This window comes from Gavia stellata, chromosome 2 (genome assembly GCF_030936135.1).
Source record: "Gavia stellata isolate bGavSte3 chromosome 2, bGavSte3.hap2, whole genome shotgun sequence".
NCBI classification, from domain to species: Eukaryota; Metazoa; Chordata; class Aves; order Gaviiformes; family Gaviidae; genus Gavia; species Gavia stellata.
Genome location: NC_082595.1, coordinates 99,424,634 through 99,442,494, shown reverse-complemented (window position 1 = coordinate 99,442,494; position 17,861 = coordinate 99,424,634). Strand labels below are relative to the sequence as shown.

The following is a 17,861-nucleotide window of genomic DNA, read 5'->3' as shown; positions in this document are numbered from 1 at the left end:
AATATCTATCTGTATCTCTCTCTTGTTTCAAGATGTGAAAGAAAAAAATCAAGATGCTTCAAAATACTAAACCCAAATCATGGTCTTTCTAACCTTTGCCTTTCTGTTCTCCTTGGAAGTCATCATGAGAGAATAGAAATTCTCTCCTAATAAATGGGACAAGGAGCTAGTATTCTGCTTCTCTGTAGAGTAGTTGGTGTGTATGATACTTCACCTTATTTTACAAGTAATGTAGATTGCCGTAAAGACTGATGCTTTCCCTTTTTCTTCTGCTCTCTAACAATAAGCTCTACTTTGCCAGTTCAAGAACACATTTAGCTGTAGAACGGATCTTGATTGAGTATGTTTACTTGCTTCACAAAAATCCATTTACCAGAAGGTCAGACCTTCTATTTATATGTAAAAGAAGCTAGTGTATGAAAATTGTTCAATCAGAAGTGGTGTGAACACCATAAATGTCAGCTTATAGACTATAAAATAAATCTTGTGTTTTGACTGTATTAATGTAACTATATTCTTGCATTGTTTCTAAAATTGTAACCTAGAGAATACTGACTAGTTTTTTTTTCTAAAGTTACGTGCTGAAGTTCTGAAATGCTGCTATCCTATTTTGAACAGCATTACTACTAAATAAGGGATATTAGTATTTATGTGTTGGGAAGAGGGTTTCTAAAATAATTAGTTAGTTACTGTAGCTGCCTAAGGGTGAAGGCTACTATCTGTCTTCTTGAACAAGTAGTTAAATACATGCAGGTCTTTGAATTGTGCATTTAGAGTATTTTTATAGTGTTCTGTTTATTCTGGAAAATTGAATAGTGTTTTTTTTCTTATTTAAATCCATATGAGTCTTTTTCTGCAGGTCTGCAAAAGATGACTTTGGATCCATAGTTGGAAAATGTCAAGGTATACAATATGGCAACTCTACATCATTACTTAGTGTCATCATTGTTTATTATTCATGCATTGCTAAGTGCTGGTGTTGGTTTACTTTAAAGATGATGTTGTAACTTCTTAAAAGCATTGGGAAGAATCCCTTCATAATTTTGCTTTGTGAATAGCTTCATTACCCTCCCTCCCCCCTCTTCTTTTCATGATGATTAACATATGAATCCTGAATGTGAAATGACACGATAGTTAAAGTTAATGGGTTTAGGAGACATAGCAGGTGTTGGAAGTGGTGGGGTTTTTTTTCTCCTCCGAGATAAGCTTGTAATGATAGTAGGCACCCTGCATATTTTTTGATGCAGATGACTTTGTGTTTTGTTTAAGGGTTTATATTTATATCTCACTTATTAAGTACTTTATTCCTTTTTCATAGTGCCAAAGGATCCTAACCCCCAGTGGAGGCGAGTGGCATGGAGTCATGATTGTACGTTACTTGCTTACGCTGAAAGCGCTGGAACAGTGAGAGTGTTTGACCTAATGGGTAGCGAGCTTTTGGTCATTTCACCGGTAAGTGCTCTCTTAGATTAAATATGAATGTAGTAGAACCTTTTGTAAGGATAAACAGTAATTTCCACTCTTTGGCCTTTTTCTAATCACGGCTTACTTTGGTATAAAGGCTTACAGTATGAATACCATGCACAAATGTACCATGAATTGTTTATCATATGATAGGTATATTATAGTTAAACTTAAGTCATGTATAGCACATGCAAAGAATTTTTTTTTTTTGCTGTTGTATCCAGTCAGAAACTTCATCTTTCTTTTCTTTTTCTTAAAACTGTCGTAGATCTGCAGGTACATCAGCTTGTGAAAGTAAAGAATCACCTACTTAGTTTGTGTGCAAATAGTTAAAATTTGTAGTAGTAGATTACAAATCTGCAGTTTATATGCAGAGTCACTTACAAATCAAGAAATATTGCTGAAAGAGCAATATGAGGATTTTTTGGTTTTTGGTATGAGAACAGATAATTGCTGTTGGCTTACCCCACACAATGTATTTTATATTTTGCATATTCAAAGGTTGTATGAAACTAATTTGGGGAGGTGGCTCAAGTGTGTTTCCTTAGCATACTGTCTTTTTAGACTTTAGTAAGATTTCTTTAAAATCAAGATAAAAGGAAGTGTATTTTGTTATAATACAAACTATGAAACTTTATTGTTTGAATACATTTTTATACAATAAAGTAAATTTAATTTTCTAGTTCTTTCAGTAACCAAGACACTCTCTCCCTTTATTTTAATTTTTTTATTTTTAATCCCATTTCTCTCTCAATGTCCGTCTGCATTTTTGGGTAAAGACAGCAAGTTTTCCAGGAGATCTGAGTTATGCTATTGCTGGATTGATCTTTCTAGAATACAAAGCAAGTGCTCAATGGTCAGCTGAACTGCTTGTTGTTAATTATCGTGGAGAACTGAGAAGTTACCTTGTAAGGTAAGCATAAATTTTGACTTGCTTTGAGAAGGCACCGTGAACTTTAAAGGAATTCTTTCTACTCTTCAAAAAAAAAAAAGAAATCTGAAATAATATATGTATTTTTTTCCCCCTATACTTAGTGTTGGAACAAATCAAAGCTTTCAAGAAAGTCATAGTTTCAGTTTTAGCAGCCATTATCCCCATGGAATAACTACTGCCATTTATCATCCTGGTCACAGGTAAGTGTTCTGTTTGCTACCTGCCAATAATATGGAAGTGATGAACAAAAGTGGCAAAATAAACATTGACGTGTATTGCACCCAGAGAGGGAGAAAAAAAAAAAATCTATTTTAATACTGGTATTTAGTGAATTGGTAATAACAAGTCATATATCATTGTACCGATGAAAGAAGCCCTAGTTGGTGATCTCAACCTGATTTTGATTAACTGATCAGTAATGTCCTTTCCTGTTTGAGTACCTTGCATAAGCAACATTTTTTTAGAATGTTAGGAATAGTTTTAAAGGTCGTTTCTGAATTTGATGGGGGTAAGAGCTGGGGTATAGTTTGTTTTTTTTGTTTTTTTTTTTTTTTTTTTCTGCCTGGATTTGATTGCTGGACTCATTGGCCAGCCCATTTTCCTTAGTGTTCTGACTGGAACTGCCAGGCTTTGGTATTTGGAGTTGTCTTGTGATACGTTTTCTCTATTGGTAACGTGTTGGGTATAGGTACCAGACTTGAAAGAAGGACTAACTGACTACCTGTTCTTGAACTAGATGTAGCTGGAATAGGTGCTGGTTAGCAATGACTTATGTTAAAAATGTGTCTGCCTTTTTAATATCTAATTGTTATATAGCAAGGTAAACTCGGCGACTTATTTTTCTATTTCTCTTCAGTTGTAGGAACTAAACTTCCTTCTAGATATTTTTCTTCCATTGAATTTGTCAGTGCAATACATTGTATCACTGTATTGTTTTAAATGACAATTAGGCTTGGCTATAGAATACCAGAAGAAACTCACTGTTTAAAAACTTGTTCTCATTCTTCAATGTTAAGTGAGCTGTCTCCTATCTATCTTAGGAAAAAAAAAGGTTATTAATGAGAAGTAATGTTCTTCTAGCTTATTACTTTGAGAGATTAATTTTGAGTATGGTTTCTTCTTTCTACCTAGTTCATATCTAGTAATTCCACATAATTAATACTCGGCATACTAAATTTTGAGTTTTGAGGTAATAAGTGTGGGTTATGGAGCTTTGGTAGTGCTATCTTACCACACAACAGAACCTACTCAATCTTTCTTTGATCAGACCAGGGCTAATGGTTCTTGACACTTGTTTCCAAAGTTACCTTTTCTTCTAATATTAGGAAGTAGATTGTTTATAATAGTGAGTGTTGCAAAGAATATCGGCTAATAGTCAAAGTATGGTCAAATAATTATTCTGACAATTATAATAGACGGATGTGCTTGCTTTTAATTTTTGGTGTCTTCTGAGCAAATGATGTCAGAGCTGTTAAACTCTTACAGTGGATGAACCCATTAGTAAGAAAATACATAGGAAATAAGCTAGAGTAGTTGTCAACCAAATAGTATGGGTGTTGCTTTATATGTGTTAATGGCAACTTATTGCCATGGAGGTTTAAAAGAGAAGGGGGGGAAAAAGAAGGCAAAAATTTCAAGTTTTGTTTTCCTTCTTTCCTTCTACCTCTAAGAGAAGTAATAGCTTTGACGTTCCTGCTATTCTTATAAGGTCTTAGGTTAATGTTTTTAAAACTTGATATTAGTGTGAAGTAAAAGAGCAGGAGACAATGCTGGTTTTGTGCTTAGAACAGTTTATTCAGAATATTAGTAATTAAAGTTATTTTTTATGGAAGCTTATGGCTGGCATATTTTTTCTTTTTTTTTTGCTGTTGTTGTCTGTATTACATACTTTCTAGGAAGAGAAATATCCTTTACTTACATGAAAAGATGTGCTGCTGAAGTAATAAGTTTGTGTAATGCGTGTGGCATACACATTCAGGAATCACTTGTTTTTACCATGAAGTATTTTGATTCCTTCCACGAAAATAAAAATAGTCAGGTGGACTCTCCTGTGATTGTAGTGTCTCCTGCTATGTGCAGTCTGTTGGCTTGCTTAGTAAAGTTGAAAAATTGATACTGGATGGAATGAGTGGAAAGCAAAAAAAAAAAAAGGATGTTTTGCCTTTCATGTAGGCAAGTCTTTTCTCTTCTGTTTTGAATTTACTCTGTGGTAGAAAACTACTAAATTTGACATCAAAGAACTCTAAATCCATAACCAGAGTCTCCTGCGGAAATTGTCTTGTTATCCAAAAAAAATCCAGAAGGAGTTGAAATGAGGTAATTTTCTTAAATTATTCATTTAAAAAAAAGTGTAGATACATATGAACACTTCAAAGTTTTCACTTTCAAAATTCATAGAATCATAGAATCATTTAGGTTGGAAAAGACCTTTAAGATCACAAAGTCCAACTGTAAACCTAACCCTGCTAAGCCCACCACTAAACCATATCCCTAAGCACCTCATCCACATGTCTTCTAAATACCTCCAGGGATGGTGACTCAACCACCTCCCTGGGCAGCCTGTTCCAGTGTCTGACAACCCTTTCAGTGAAGAAATTTTTCCTAATATCCAGTCTAAACCTCCCGTGGCGCAGCTTGTGGTCATTTCCTCTTGTCCTATCACTTGTCACTTGGGAGAAGAGATCAGCACCCACCTCTCTGCAACCCCCTTTCAGGTAGTCGTAGAGAGTGATAAGGTCTCCCCTGAGCCTCCAGCTCTTCTCCAGGCTAAACAACCCCAGCTCTCTCAACCGCTCCTCCTAGGACTTATGGTCCAGATGCCTCACCAGCTTTGTCGCCCTTCTCTGGACACGCTCCGGCACCTCAATGTCCTTCTTGCAGTGAGGGTGCCAAAACTGAACACAGAATTTGAGGTGTGGCCTCACTGATGTTGAGTACAGGGGGACAGTCACTTCCCTACTCCTGCTGGCCACACTATTTCTGATGCAAGCCAGGATGCCGTTGGCCTTCTTGGCCACCTGGGCACACTGCTGGCACATATTCAGCCAGCTGTCAATCAACAACCCCAGGTCCTTTTCTGCAGGGGAGCTTTCCGGTCACTCATCCCCAAGCCTGTGTTGTTGCATGGGTTTGTTGTGGCCAAAGTGCAGGACCCGGCACTTGGCCTTATTGAACTTCATCCGGTTGGCCTCAGCCCATCGATCCAGCCTGTCCAGATCCCTCTGCAGAGCCTTCCGACCCTCGAGCAGATCAACACTCCCTCCCAACTTGGTGTTGTCTGCAAACTTACTGAGGGAGCACTCTATCCCCTCATCCAGATCAGCGATAAAGATATTAAACAAGACTGGTCCTGGTACCGAGCCCTGGGGAACACCACTTGTGACCGGCCGCCAACTGGGTTTAACTCCATTTACCACAAACCTTTGGGCCCGGCCATCTAGCCACTTTTTTACCGAGCCAAGAATGTGCCCATCCAAGCCATGAGCTGCCAGTTTCTCCAGCAGAATGCTGTGGGAAACGGTGTCAAAGGCTTTGCTAAAGTTTAGGTAGACTATATAATGTGAACTTTGATCACTTAACATAAGTTCAACTTTGTCTCTTTGTGCTTTCTTGCATTTCATTTAGTTTCAGATGGTGAATACTAGTCTATTTCCACGCTTAAGCCTTGACTTACTACACTCAGTATTGCTGTGTATTTGCTCGTTACCTATTACAGTGCAATTAAATAGTGCTTAAGAACTTAATATGCTCAATTTTTCCAACTAGATGTATGATAATTGCAAAGAGAATATTTCAGTAGGGAATCTATGTGAATCTCTAGGAAAACTTGAAACAATAGCTTTGGGAAAGTCTAATAATGAGTTTCACTGCTGTTGAAAAGTGTTGTATGCCTTTATTTTAGATGCCTAATGTTGGTGTTCTCATGTGATCCAGTCTTCATCTATGACAGAATTTACGGTGCACTTTAGTTGACTGTAGTCGAAATCTGTGATGGCTATAGGAGATGAAGCGTTTTAGATTCAGTTGGAATTTGCTTGTTGTATACCAAAATTGATGAGTGAAGAATTGCAGAAAAGTCTCAAGGTTCTTCTTGGATGCCTCAATTGAAGTTCCTGTTCTTGAGACTGGTATTATACTAGCTATCTTCAGCCCAACTTTGTAGAAACCTTTGAAATAGAGTACAGTTGAGGAACTGCAACGGCAGCCACTTTCTTGAGACTGGATGAACCTCTGGAGATCATCTAATCCATTCTCCTTCACTGCAGGGTCAACTGGAGCAGGTTGCTTGGAGCCATGTCCCTGCAGTCCAAGACCTCCTCCCTTAGGAGCGTGATCTGAGTCAAGGCCTCCGATGCCAAGGCTCCAGTGGGTGCTGGGGATCGAGCCTGGCGGTGCATCACCACAATTGCTGAGAACATGTACAAAGAGCGTTTCTGGCCATCATTTTGTGCAAACTGCTGCACAAAATGCTGCATCTGTTGGCTATGCTCTAGGCCTGGCACTTACATAGGTCTTTTTCTAGGACTTAGTAGGGGTCAGGAACCCTTTCAGTAATGAGGAGTCAGCTGGAACAAAAGCTCAAGGCACCCTTTGATGAGGAACAGCTGGCAGTCCTTGTTAAAAGCTTCTAGAGCTTGCTAGCTAGCTCTTCCTTGTGATGGCAAGCATTGTGAAGTTCCTCCAAGGCTTCCCAGGAGTCCTTTGATGATCCCAGAAGTATGTAGTTGATTAAGAAGAACTAGACATGGAGGCCAGAAACTGCTGCACAAACTGCTGCGTGCTAGCTGTGCTCTGTGTAGAAAACACATGCAAAAATAAACATTTTTTAAGACTTTAACATTTTAAGTACTAAAGGATGTTGCATTGATCTTGATGTCCATAACAGCATGATAGACAAAACTTTCCCTTTTAGGCAGTTACTATTAAGTGTCATACATTAAGTTAACATTGCTTTGTGACCCATCCGGTGTGGCATAAAACTACAGCTTATATGATGTCGTTTAAGAACCCAAGTATTTGACCAGGAAAAGTAGTTTTTAACATTACTGGGACAAAAAAAGTTGTTGGCATGGTATCTTCTTCTTCAGACTGAGACTAACTTAAAAAAAATAGTAAACAGGAAAAAAGTCTCTCCTGTTGCTGTTCCCAGTCTACCTGTCAGCTTGCTATTTTGGAGTCATCTCCTGTCTAGTCCTGAAAAAATAATTGGTAAACAAGGCCAGATCTTTGCTGAGGCTCTCAGGAGTACCTTTCATTTTCTTTTGATGCCGGTTGTGTTATTTATTTTAATAGTTTCTGTTCTTGCTGTTGCATTTTGGTCTCTGAAAAGCTTTTTAAAATTTTAAGTACATGCTGCCATGATGAATTTCTCTGCAGTCCTCGGAGAAGGCTTTTTGTCTTGAGGTTGTGTGTTTTGTGTGTGTCTAAACTGAAATGATGTCTTCATTCCAGCTGTCATTGAATTTCATTTATCCTAAAAGATACTTCTGAATTACAAATATGTTGCACTGTATGTGACAGTTTTCCAAAATTTCTTTGAAAATATTTATCTTGATGGAGTTTTTGAGCACTCATTTAGGCAGTTTTGAAGCTACTGCTGTCACTGTTATTGACGATTCTTTTCTTGGTCTTTGTGTGGAGCAGGGAGTTGGACTCGATGTTCCTTATGGGTCCCTTCCAACTTGAGATACTCTATGATTTCTATTTGTCTCTTTGTCACCCCTGGCACAGTGCAGTCAATTGTAATAGAGTTCTAGTCACTGCTGCTGTTGAAATTTTTAACTCAGTGGCATGTTGCAATGGAAGCTGGAGCTTATGGAAGAATTTAGGTGCCTATGGAGGGAACAGACTATAGATGAATTAATCTTCTGGAAGATTATGCCTGCTGTCTCTTGATTATTAGGAACTGACAGCTGCGTTGTACCGATTTAATGAAGTTCTTGTTTACTGGTTTTTAATTTTATATTTTTAAAGCTTTCCTTGTGGTCAGGCTGTGAAAGAGACACATGTGAAACTTGCTTTCTGTGCTAAAAAAAGGTTAGGAAATTCATCATAATGGAAAAAAGTTAGGAAATTCAGCATAATGGTTAACCTTGCTGACATCTTTCAGAATTTTAAGATGCGATTTCATGTTCACTGATATAAGGCTGTGTGCTCAGATGTGAGTACCCTAACATGTTTGTTCTTGACTAGCTAAAATGGACATAAACTGCATCATGTGCAACAGGATAGGTAAGTATTTTGCTCTAAACCTACTTGAGCTGTTACAAGGAATTTGATGTGGTGTGCTATGTCTCTGCTGAAAGCTCATTTGTTTGGTAGAGGTATGTGCTGCAAGATATTTGAAAACTTGTTACATCCTTGTTTTTAAATGAAGTTCCTCAGAAGAACTATGTAACGTGTCTGAAAGATGGCTTTTGTATGAATTGGGGGCAGCTCTTAGGTATGTTCTTTGATCAGTGGCAGCATCTCAAGCTTCTCCGATAGAGCAATCGTAGGCAGAGGAAAGTTGCAGAATGGAAACATCCAGGAGAAGGAGATGAAAAAATATGCAGAAAGGAAACAAACAAATGGATTATTAAGTGTATGACATTTAATCTGTGAAATTTTTCTCTTCCGAAGTGCACTTTTCCTCAGTAATCAGTAGAAAGTTTAATATTAAAATATTTTGTGTAGTTTTGAGAACTGTGTTGTGTATCGGTGGCTGTACCTCATGTGTTATTGTTTTCCATGTTCCTGAAGGACTGATGTTCTTCTCTCCAAGCCTTCCTCAGTTTAAGTCACTTTCTTCATGACAGAATAACAAACTGTTCAAGTAGTTTCTAGTATTTGATGTCCCAAAGTCAAATGAAATTAAACTTGCTGTGTTGCCCTGCTCATTGCTTCTGATTTCCTCAGTTGCTTTAGTATGTAATTGCTTAAATATTCTGGTTTTCAATGTCTGCCTTTCATTATTGTTATTTTTAACCAACCCGTATCGTCTTTGAGAGTCCTGGTATCAGAGACGTCCTCAGATAGAGCTCGTGCTTAGCATGACTTACAGAACAAAGTACTCTTACTAGTGTTTTGGGTTAAAGTGGTGTCTTGGTAAGTTCCTCTTGAGTTCCTGTCCAAGTATTTACTTGAAAACACTCTAACCAATTGACCAGAATGAACAACCAGTATCAAAACCAAACAGTTGGTGTTGATTTGAAACTGTTAAAACGTAAAGCAACTTGGGTTCATTTAAGATGTAGTTTGTTGCACAAAAGGCCTAATGCAGTCTTACATTACTAGCTTGTTCAGAAAAGAGGAATGCACTGTAGGAGTTCTTCGGTATTTCAACACTGGGATTGCTGTGTTCACTGAGCAACAGTCATATTCTCTGTTTAACAAGTAGTATTTATGGTGAAGTTTCTTCTGTGATCTACATAATGCTGAAGTACAGTCCTCCCTTGCTGCTGTCTGTGTTGGGGTTCTCTCACGGGTTGTCTGATACCATGCTTTGCTAATTGTTGTCATCTTCATAACCCAATTGCTTTGCTAAGTATCTACAGGAAAGCTATGATAAGTGAATTTTATGTCTGCTTTTTTCCTATGTTATTGCTACAAAAAATGTATGCTAGTTACTCAAGAAGTATGTTTGTTTCCACATGCTATTCAGGTTACTAGTTTTAAGGAGTCTGAAATATGATCTTTGCTACTCATGCTAGACTTTCTTGGCTCTGATAGGAATCTGTTTGTTCCTTAAATGATAACATGGTTTCTTCTTGGTATACTGCAGCAAGAAACCACTGCATCGTGGATGCTCAGTCAGAAACTTTACATATTCTAAAGTTAAACAGCACCTCCTTAAGGGAGAAGTAATTCCTTTTAGCTGTACTGTGCTTTACTTTCTGATCATAAGAACAGTGCAAAATTACCCGTTTTCCTCTTAATTATGATGGTAGACTGGAAGTCTTTTATTGCTGTTTTTGTGGAAAATGGTGGAAGTGATTTCTGTTTTGCTGTCTTAAGCAACTCTTTATACCACAAAATAACTAAAACTCTTAAGAACCTTAACAGACTGTAAGCATCCATGGTAGAAGTCAGCTTGCTGTATGTTTGTGAATAGCATGGGACCTGGGAATGTTAAGTAAATTTTACTGACCTCTTAAAGAGGATTAAACAGGGAAGGAAATTTTTTTTTCCTCCCCTTCTTTTTTCTTTTGGTTGACTCTTGCAAGACATGTTTTGAAATGCTCTCAGCTGTGATTTGAGTGTTACATGAGCGTCAGCCACTAGGTGGTAGAGCATTTCAAGTGTAATGCAGACTTTGAAAATTGGTAAAGGAGTGTTCTCAGGGCTGAACTGACTTTTCCAATCTGTGCCTTTTTTGCCGATACTTTACTTTTTGATGGGTTGTTCACTAAAATGATGCTTCCAAACAAGTTTAGACATTTGTTCTCAAAGTTTTTATCAAAGTAATCATCAGTTAAATATAAAACTGCTTGTTAATAAGGTGAAAGGGCTTCAAGGGAAAATATTTTGATACGTTTTAGTGGTAATCAGCAATAACTGTAAGAATTCCCTCAAAGTTTTAAAAATATCATCCACTGTGTAATGAAATTATTGCATGCCTGTTTATAATTGGTAGAGTGGCTTTAGAAGACAAAATTGAAAAACCTTGACGCATTCAGTTCCTCAATAAAAGTGAAGTGGCTTTTGTACCACATCTGAATAAATGGAAACCTAATACTTAAACAGAATGACCAGAACTTTTCATAGGCTTAAGCTTATGAAATTATTATAATTCTTTGAGGGTAGGGGAGAAATTCAATTGTAGCCAGACATGTTTTCTTTTAAATGTTGGGAATTACGCCTTATTTGGAAAGCTACAGATGACAATGGATAGGGATAAATGCCACAAATAACAGATGTTATTCAAGTAATATTTAAGTCCTTTTCTGTGAATAAACACTGAAATTTAAAGTTTATTTGGGCTGTTAGGTGTCTTAATACACTTAATCTTTTTGTTACTGCAAGCGAACTGCTATAGTTTTGACTTAAGACAACTAAAGAAACCATTTATGTGGCAGTATGTGAAACCATAATAAGCCTTTATATATTTTACAGGCTTCTCCTTGTAGGAGGCTGTGAAACAGATGAAGATGGAGTATCTAAAGCAACTGGTTGTGGGATATCTGCTTGGAGAGTCCTGTCAGGCTCTCCCCATTATAAACAGGTCACTAGTTACGAAGATGACATTAGAACAGTAAGTATGTTTCCTCATTTTATTGGATGAATATTGTCACCGGCAGAATTATCTAGCTGGAAGTTCAATATGAATCACTTTTTGAAAGAAGAATTTAATGCAGTGTTTTTCTATTTTGTAAGCTGTGATGTGAACTTCTAATAAGTTATCTCTTCCCCCCAGGGTCTGTCTATTTTTGCTTTTTCTGTAGTATGATTTGAACTTTTAAGTTCTTGATTATCACTTGTGGTTTAAAAAAAACACACAAAACAACCCCAAAACAATGAGAAACAACAACGACAAAAAAATGTAGCATGAACATATACAAACTCCTTAGTTGTGTACTGGGATATGTTACCTGTCTTTGCTGGAAAAATTCCAGTTATTTTTGTCTTTTTATTACTTCATAACAAAAGGCAGGATACCAGAAACAAATGTTTCAGACTAAGTCTGACTCTTGATTTCTTTTGCTTCTAGTAGAAATAAATGTTTGATTTGGTAACAACTACTGTGTGGATATACTGAAATCAATTTACAGTATACTAGGATAAATTCCAGTATTTACTCTTACATAGGTATTGCTTCATATTAAAAGCAAGCTGTTAATTTCATTGCAAATGAGTACTGCTTTTCTGTGGCATGATATATAACTAATGAAATGGGCCAAGTTACACAAATTGCTTTGTATTATCCTTGCGTTATCTTAAAATAGGCAGTCCTAGGGAAGTTTAAAGAATCCCGCAGAGTTGTTTTAGTACTTTAGATCTGACAGTTTTTGGTGCATAAAACAATGTATGAGATTGTCTTTCATTGTATGATATGTTTCTGTTCTTACAGGCACAGAGAAGAGGATTATTAAGGATTATGAATATAAGATTTTACAGCAGGCGGGGAACAGAACAGGTATTAAGGTCTAGGTCTACCTCGGAAGTGTATTTTACTGACATAATTGTCCATTAATGACTGTCTGAGAGACTGATGGAAAGTAGTTTTTAATTTCTGCAACTTAAGTTTTCTATAAAAGTTAATTCTTATCAAAAGTAATAAGCTTTTAGCGTTAAATGGAGTAGCTTGCCATTTATTTGGCTTTTTTAAAAATCCAATTAGTTCATCTGCTGAAGCTTGAATCTTGGGTTTTCAGCATACTGATAGGAACAGGTCTGGAGGTGTAGAGTTCAATATTAAATGTGAACTCATATTCAAAAAGGAACGAGTAAAAAGCCACCTAGTTATTTGTTAATGAGTGTAATGATCATAGCATGTTAGGTTTGTTATATATTCTACAAGAAGAGAGTAGATTGTGACAATATTTGTCAAGTATACGCTGGAGAGAGACAAAAGAGGAACTCCAAAACACAGCCTTCTGCACTACCCCACTCACACTAGAAAACAAACAAAAAACCCATCACCATATAGCCTGAAATTTTCATACAATGCAGAGAAGAAAGAAAATGAGTGGATTCAAACTAATCAGTCATGGCTTAAATAGGGTAGACATAAAGACTTTATAGTCTTCAAAGCTTTATTATGGGTCAAACTTCTACTACCAGGACACATGTAAACCTAATGAAACTGCTGATCAGAATCAACTTGTTCTTAAAAAATACTGGGTATGGGTCTTGTACTCGCCTCTCCTATGAATGAGTGAGTGTTAAATTTTGAGTGTCATAGAATCATTTAGGTTGGAAAAGACCTTTAAGATCACAAAGTCCAACCGTAAACCTAACCCTGCTCAGCCCACCACTAAACCATATCCCTAAGCACCTCATCCACATGTCTTCTAAATACCTCTCCAGGGATGGTGACTCAACCACCTCCCTGGGCAGCCTGTTCCAGTGTCTGACAACCCTTTCAGTGAAGAAATTTTTCCTAATATCCAGTCTAAACCTCCCGTGGTGCAGCTTGTGGTCATTTCCTCTTGTCCTATCACTTGTCACTTGGGAGAAGAGACCAGCACCCACCTCTCTGCAACCTCCTTTCCGGTAGTCATAGAGAGTGATAAGGTCTCCCCTGGGCCTCCTGTTCTCCAGGCTAAACAACCCCAGATCCCTCAGCCACTCCTCCTAGGACTTGTGCTCCAGACCCCTCACCAGCTTCGTTGTCCTTCTCTGGACATGCTCCAGCACCTCAATGTCCTTCTTCCAGTGAGGGGCCCAAAACTGAACACAGTATTTGAGGTGTGGCCTCACTAGTGTTGAGTACAGGGGGACAGTCACTTCCCTACTCCTGCTGGCCACACTGTTTCTGATGCAAATCAGGATGTCGTTGGCCTTGGCCACCTGGGCACACTGCTGGCTCATATTCAGCCGGGTGTCGATCAACACCCCCAGGTCCTTTTCTGCAGGGCAGCTTTCCAGCCACTTGTCCCCAAGCCTGTGTTGTTGCATGGGTTTGTTGTGACCCAAGTGCAGGACCCGGCACTTGGCCTTGTTGAACCTCATGCAGTTGGCCTCGGCCTGTCCAGATCCCTCTGCAGAGCCTTCCTACCCTCGAGCAGATCAACACTCCACCCAACTTGGTGTCATCTGCAAACTTACTGAGGGTGCACTCAATCCCCTCATCCAGATCAGCGGTAAAGATATTAAACAAGACTGGTCCTGGTACCGAGCCCTGGGGAACACCACTTGTGACCGGCCGCCAACTGGGTTTAACTCCATTCTGACATGCTGAGGTGTAGGTGTGTGCTTTCTATATTTATAAGGCTTTGCACCCAGTGCTCGTGGCTTTCTTCTACATGTCTTAAGAGCTACCCATGCAGTACTGCACCACTGTCTCTTGTCTACTAGTTGTGTGTAGCCTTTGAGTCCTTTTTTTATCCTTCTTCCTCTCCTTGTGAAAAATTTGTTTTCCCTTTTTTTTGCTTTACAAGGAAAGAACGGTAAAGAATGTGTCTACCAACCTCACTGTGTCCTCCTGAGAGGAAGAAAGGCTGGTCTGAAGTTATATGGGCCTTTGAAATTACCTTAATAGATTTTTGGGATGTTTAGGATACTGGTTAAAAGAAGAAATTCCATGCTTAATTGGAAGGGGAAAATAAATCTTTCTGAAACTCTCTCAAGGGTGGAATGGAGAGTTTTTATTTCCTTCACTGAAAACATAAGAGAAGGCTGAAGTAGACATTTTTAACTGGAAGGCTAGTACTGAGTGTACCTGTAGTAAACTTCAATTTCATTGCACTTGCCAGTACTAAATTCACAAAGAAAAGCAGAGATTGTTATTCATCCTTGAATGTTTTAATCCAATTTCAGAGATTATGGTTTAAATATGTAAGGTATAGATTAAGTATAGTTTAGATTCTTAGTGGGGAATTGGCAACAGTGTTAAGGTATGACAGACACAGCAGCTAGAGGACTTCTGTATTAGAACTAGCTATGTTGGGATTTGATTCTTACTGTTGCTAACTTAGATGTTACTTATAAAATGTGAAGTGCCAACCTGTTGAGGTTTTCAGTATCTTCTTCTGCAGTTCCCTTAAGTTGACAAGCTGTTTACTGAGGCAGCATTGCTTGCTTTGCCAAAGGACTGATTAATCTCTAGATATAACAGCGCTCAGTTGGTAAACTTGAATGTGTTAATGGCCACCCAACATCTAAATTTAACAGCAACAGAATTATTACTGACTACTGAGTAAATGTTTAACCCTTGTTAAGATCTGTGATGTATACCACAGACCATTTATCTTAATGGGCTATATGTTTTAGCTATACGTTTCTAAGTCCTTTAAGAGTCTTTTGTTCTTTGTCCTCTGTGCATGCAACTTGATTTGTAAAGTGAGAATTGCCATTAGTAGGTATGTAGAATTCCTTGGCAAACTATAGTAGAAGTTGCAGTACTCTAGCTGCTTATGAATATAATCAGAGAATACTTAAGAATTATTTATATTAGAAAAAAATCATCATTTAAAAAAACGTTAATAATGCTCTCCTTTTTAATTAAAAACACATTTTAAGCTTGGATTTAAGCAGTGCTTTCAACAGCTGCAAAACACTCTGCAACAGTGAGCAGATTACTTGATCATCGTTGTTTCTGTGGTGTAGCTGGAACTTAAAACAGAAGAAATAAAATAAACACAATAAACCCAAACAAACAAACCAACCCTAAAAGAATATTCTTATCTTCAAATGATACTTACCACTAATGTGCTGTAGAAACGCCGTTAAAACTTCTTAGTCGTATGGATGTCTAATAACTTGTCTGTACTTCATTTATGTTGGGGTGTTTGCCAAGAGGGGGGGCGCTGGCTTAAAAATTGATTAGCTGCACACTTGGACAGTTCTAACATTACTGTAGTATGAATCTTTATTAGGAAGTTTTTAAAAAGTGAACTGCACTAACAAAATGGGATTTTACAAACAGTATAAATATTGGGAATCTACATTCTGCTGTCTTTCAGTGAAGACTAGACTTTCTGAGAAACTAATGATCTTTCTGCGAACATGGTAGTTGTGTTGGGGGCAGGGGGAATAAATGTAAATTGGATTTTCAGAAATTGTTATGCATTGCTAGTGGCACTAAGTTTGACTTAAATTTTTAAGTGTATATTTAGAGGCTCTTGTCTCATGGAAATAGTGTATAGATCTGGTTGTAATTGCGTGGGATTTTCTGAATCCTTAAGGAGATATTTTGTTTGAAGTATATTTTGCCTCTTAAGATATCCAGAGCTGAAGGAAAACTTAATTCAGGAGAATTTTTGTAGCCTTGATGAAGTTCACTTACAGATGTTGAATTATTTCATCTGTATGTACTTAATCTGATGTTTGCTATATTGCTGCTTAGTCTATTGTTACCCGAGAGATTCTTAAATTCAGATTCAGTGTCCTGAAATGAACAATGTGCTTGTCTAAGATCTTTTCATCTATGTATCTCTTGTATCATCCCTGCCCCCCCCCCTTTAAATTTTTTTTTTTTAATTGTAATAATGCTCACCCAAAAGTTTGCTCCCAGGGAGGAAGAGCCATACTGAGCTGTGTTTGGGTAACAGTCTTCCTTGGGTGGGCCTGAGAGGCATGACAGTAGAAAACTGAGGTTGCTCAATGTTTTCTCGGAACAGATGATTTGAGAAGAACCTGCAGTTTTTCATACAAGTAGCTCTGTATTGCTGTCTGTGGCCTTCTCCTAGGAATGCCACACTTCTAGATTTTATTTGCTGTGTGACAATGTGATACAGAAGTTGACATTCCTAAAGATTTTTTTAGTGTTATTCTAAGTGTTCTTTATACAGGTTGCTTTTATTCTTCTGTGCTACAATTGAGATTTTACCTTTATTCTGACTTTTAGCATAGTGGTTTTCTCTCTCTCTCTCTCTTTTGTAGTGTTTGTTTTGTTTTTTTTTTTAAATTTAAAGCATGTTAAATTTTCTGGATGGAAGATTGTACAATTTTCTTTTTTCCTAAAATATAAAAAATAGTTTGGGCTTTTTTGGGAGGTCTTTTTGTTATGCCTTGATGTGTGTGGAGATTTGTTTGGTTTTTTTTTTTACTTTGGTGACATATTTGGCAGGATGGAGTTTTCAAGATGAATCTTTCTCCTGATGGAGCTCTTCTGGCAGCTATTCATTTCTCAGGAAAACTGTCAATCTGGTCTATTCCATCTCTCAGACAACAAGGAGAATGGGACCAAACTAATCAGGTAAGAAGGATGTAGATGTTTAGAAATTTGCAGTGTATGTTTTAATCCTCTGGAGACATGTTTTCCTAGGAGATGAGAGTAGTTCAGATAACTGTGCTTTAGCTACATACTGTTTTCCAAGCCAAGTCCTTATTTTTCAAGAGCCCTATATTTACTTTTACAATAGCCTTTCTGTGTTTTAACTATAACCCTTAAACTTTAAAAATTAAGTAAAAGAACCAGTTGTGTGGTAATGGAAAAATTGAAAAATGAGGCATTTTGGTGCCAGGTGGATAACACTGGTAGAGGGTAGACTGAAATGCTATTTTAAAATATAAGTGGAGGCCAACACACATAACTTACTTTGAATGGTTGAAACAAAATTCTGCTGGATGTTTCATGTGCTCTTCTGTTCCTCCCTCAAAATTTACCTTACCTTCTGCCAGATAGCACTCCAGAAAAGTTTGTTCATCAGATTGGTATTAGTAAGTCACATGCTTTCTACAGGAATTGTTTGCAAAACTGAGTAGGGGAATGTAAGTTAGGAATGGCCCAGACACTGGCAAACTATTACATGACTAGTGTAAATTTAAACACTGGGAATTGAAAACCAATTAGTTTAAAAAAAAAAATCCAAATAACTAA

General features: G+C 37.5%; 1 protein-coding gene across 1 annotated transcript in view; it reads left to right on the top strand.

Moving 5' to 3' along the window:
- Positions 1–17,861, top strand: part of NBAS (NBAS subunit of NRZ tethering complex) — a 195,410-nt gene that overhangs the window by 8,512 nt on the left and 169,037 nt on the right. The window contains exons 6-12 of the mRNA XM_059835890.1: positions 860–903; positions 1,319–1,452; positions 2,244–2,377; positions 2,500–2,598; positions 11,492–11,630; positions 12,447–12,512; positions 17,109–17,237. Of these exons, the coding sequence (XP_059691873.1) occupies positions 860–903; positions 1,319–1,452; positions 2,244–2,377; positions 2,500–2,598; positions 11,492–11,630; positions 12,447–12,512; positions 17,109–17,237 (745 nt within the window). The remainder of the gene's footprint in view (positions 1–859; positions 904–1,318; positions 1,453–2,243; positions 2,378–2,499; positions 2,599–11,491; positions 11,631–12,446; positions 12,513–17,108; positions 17,238–17,861) is intronic.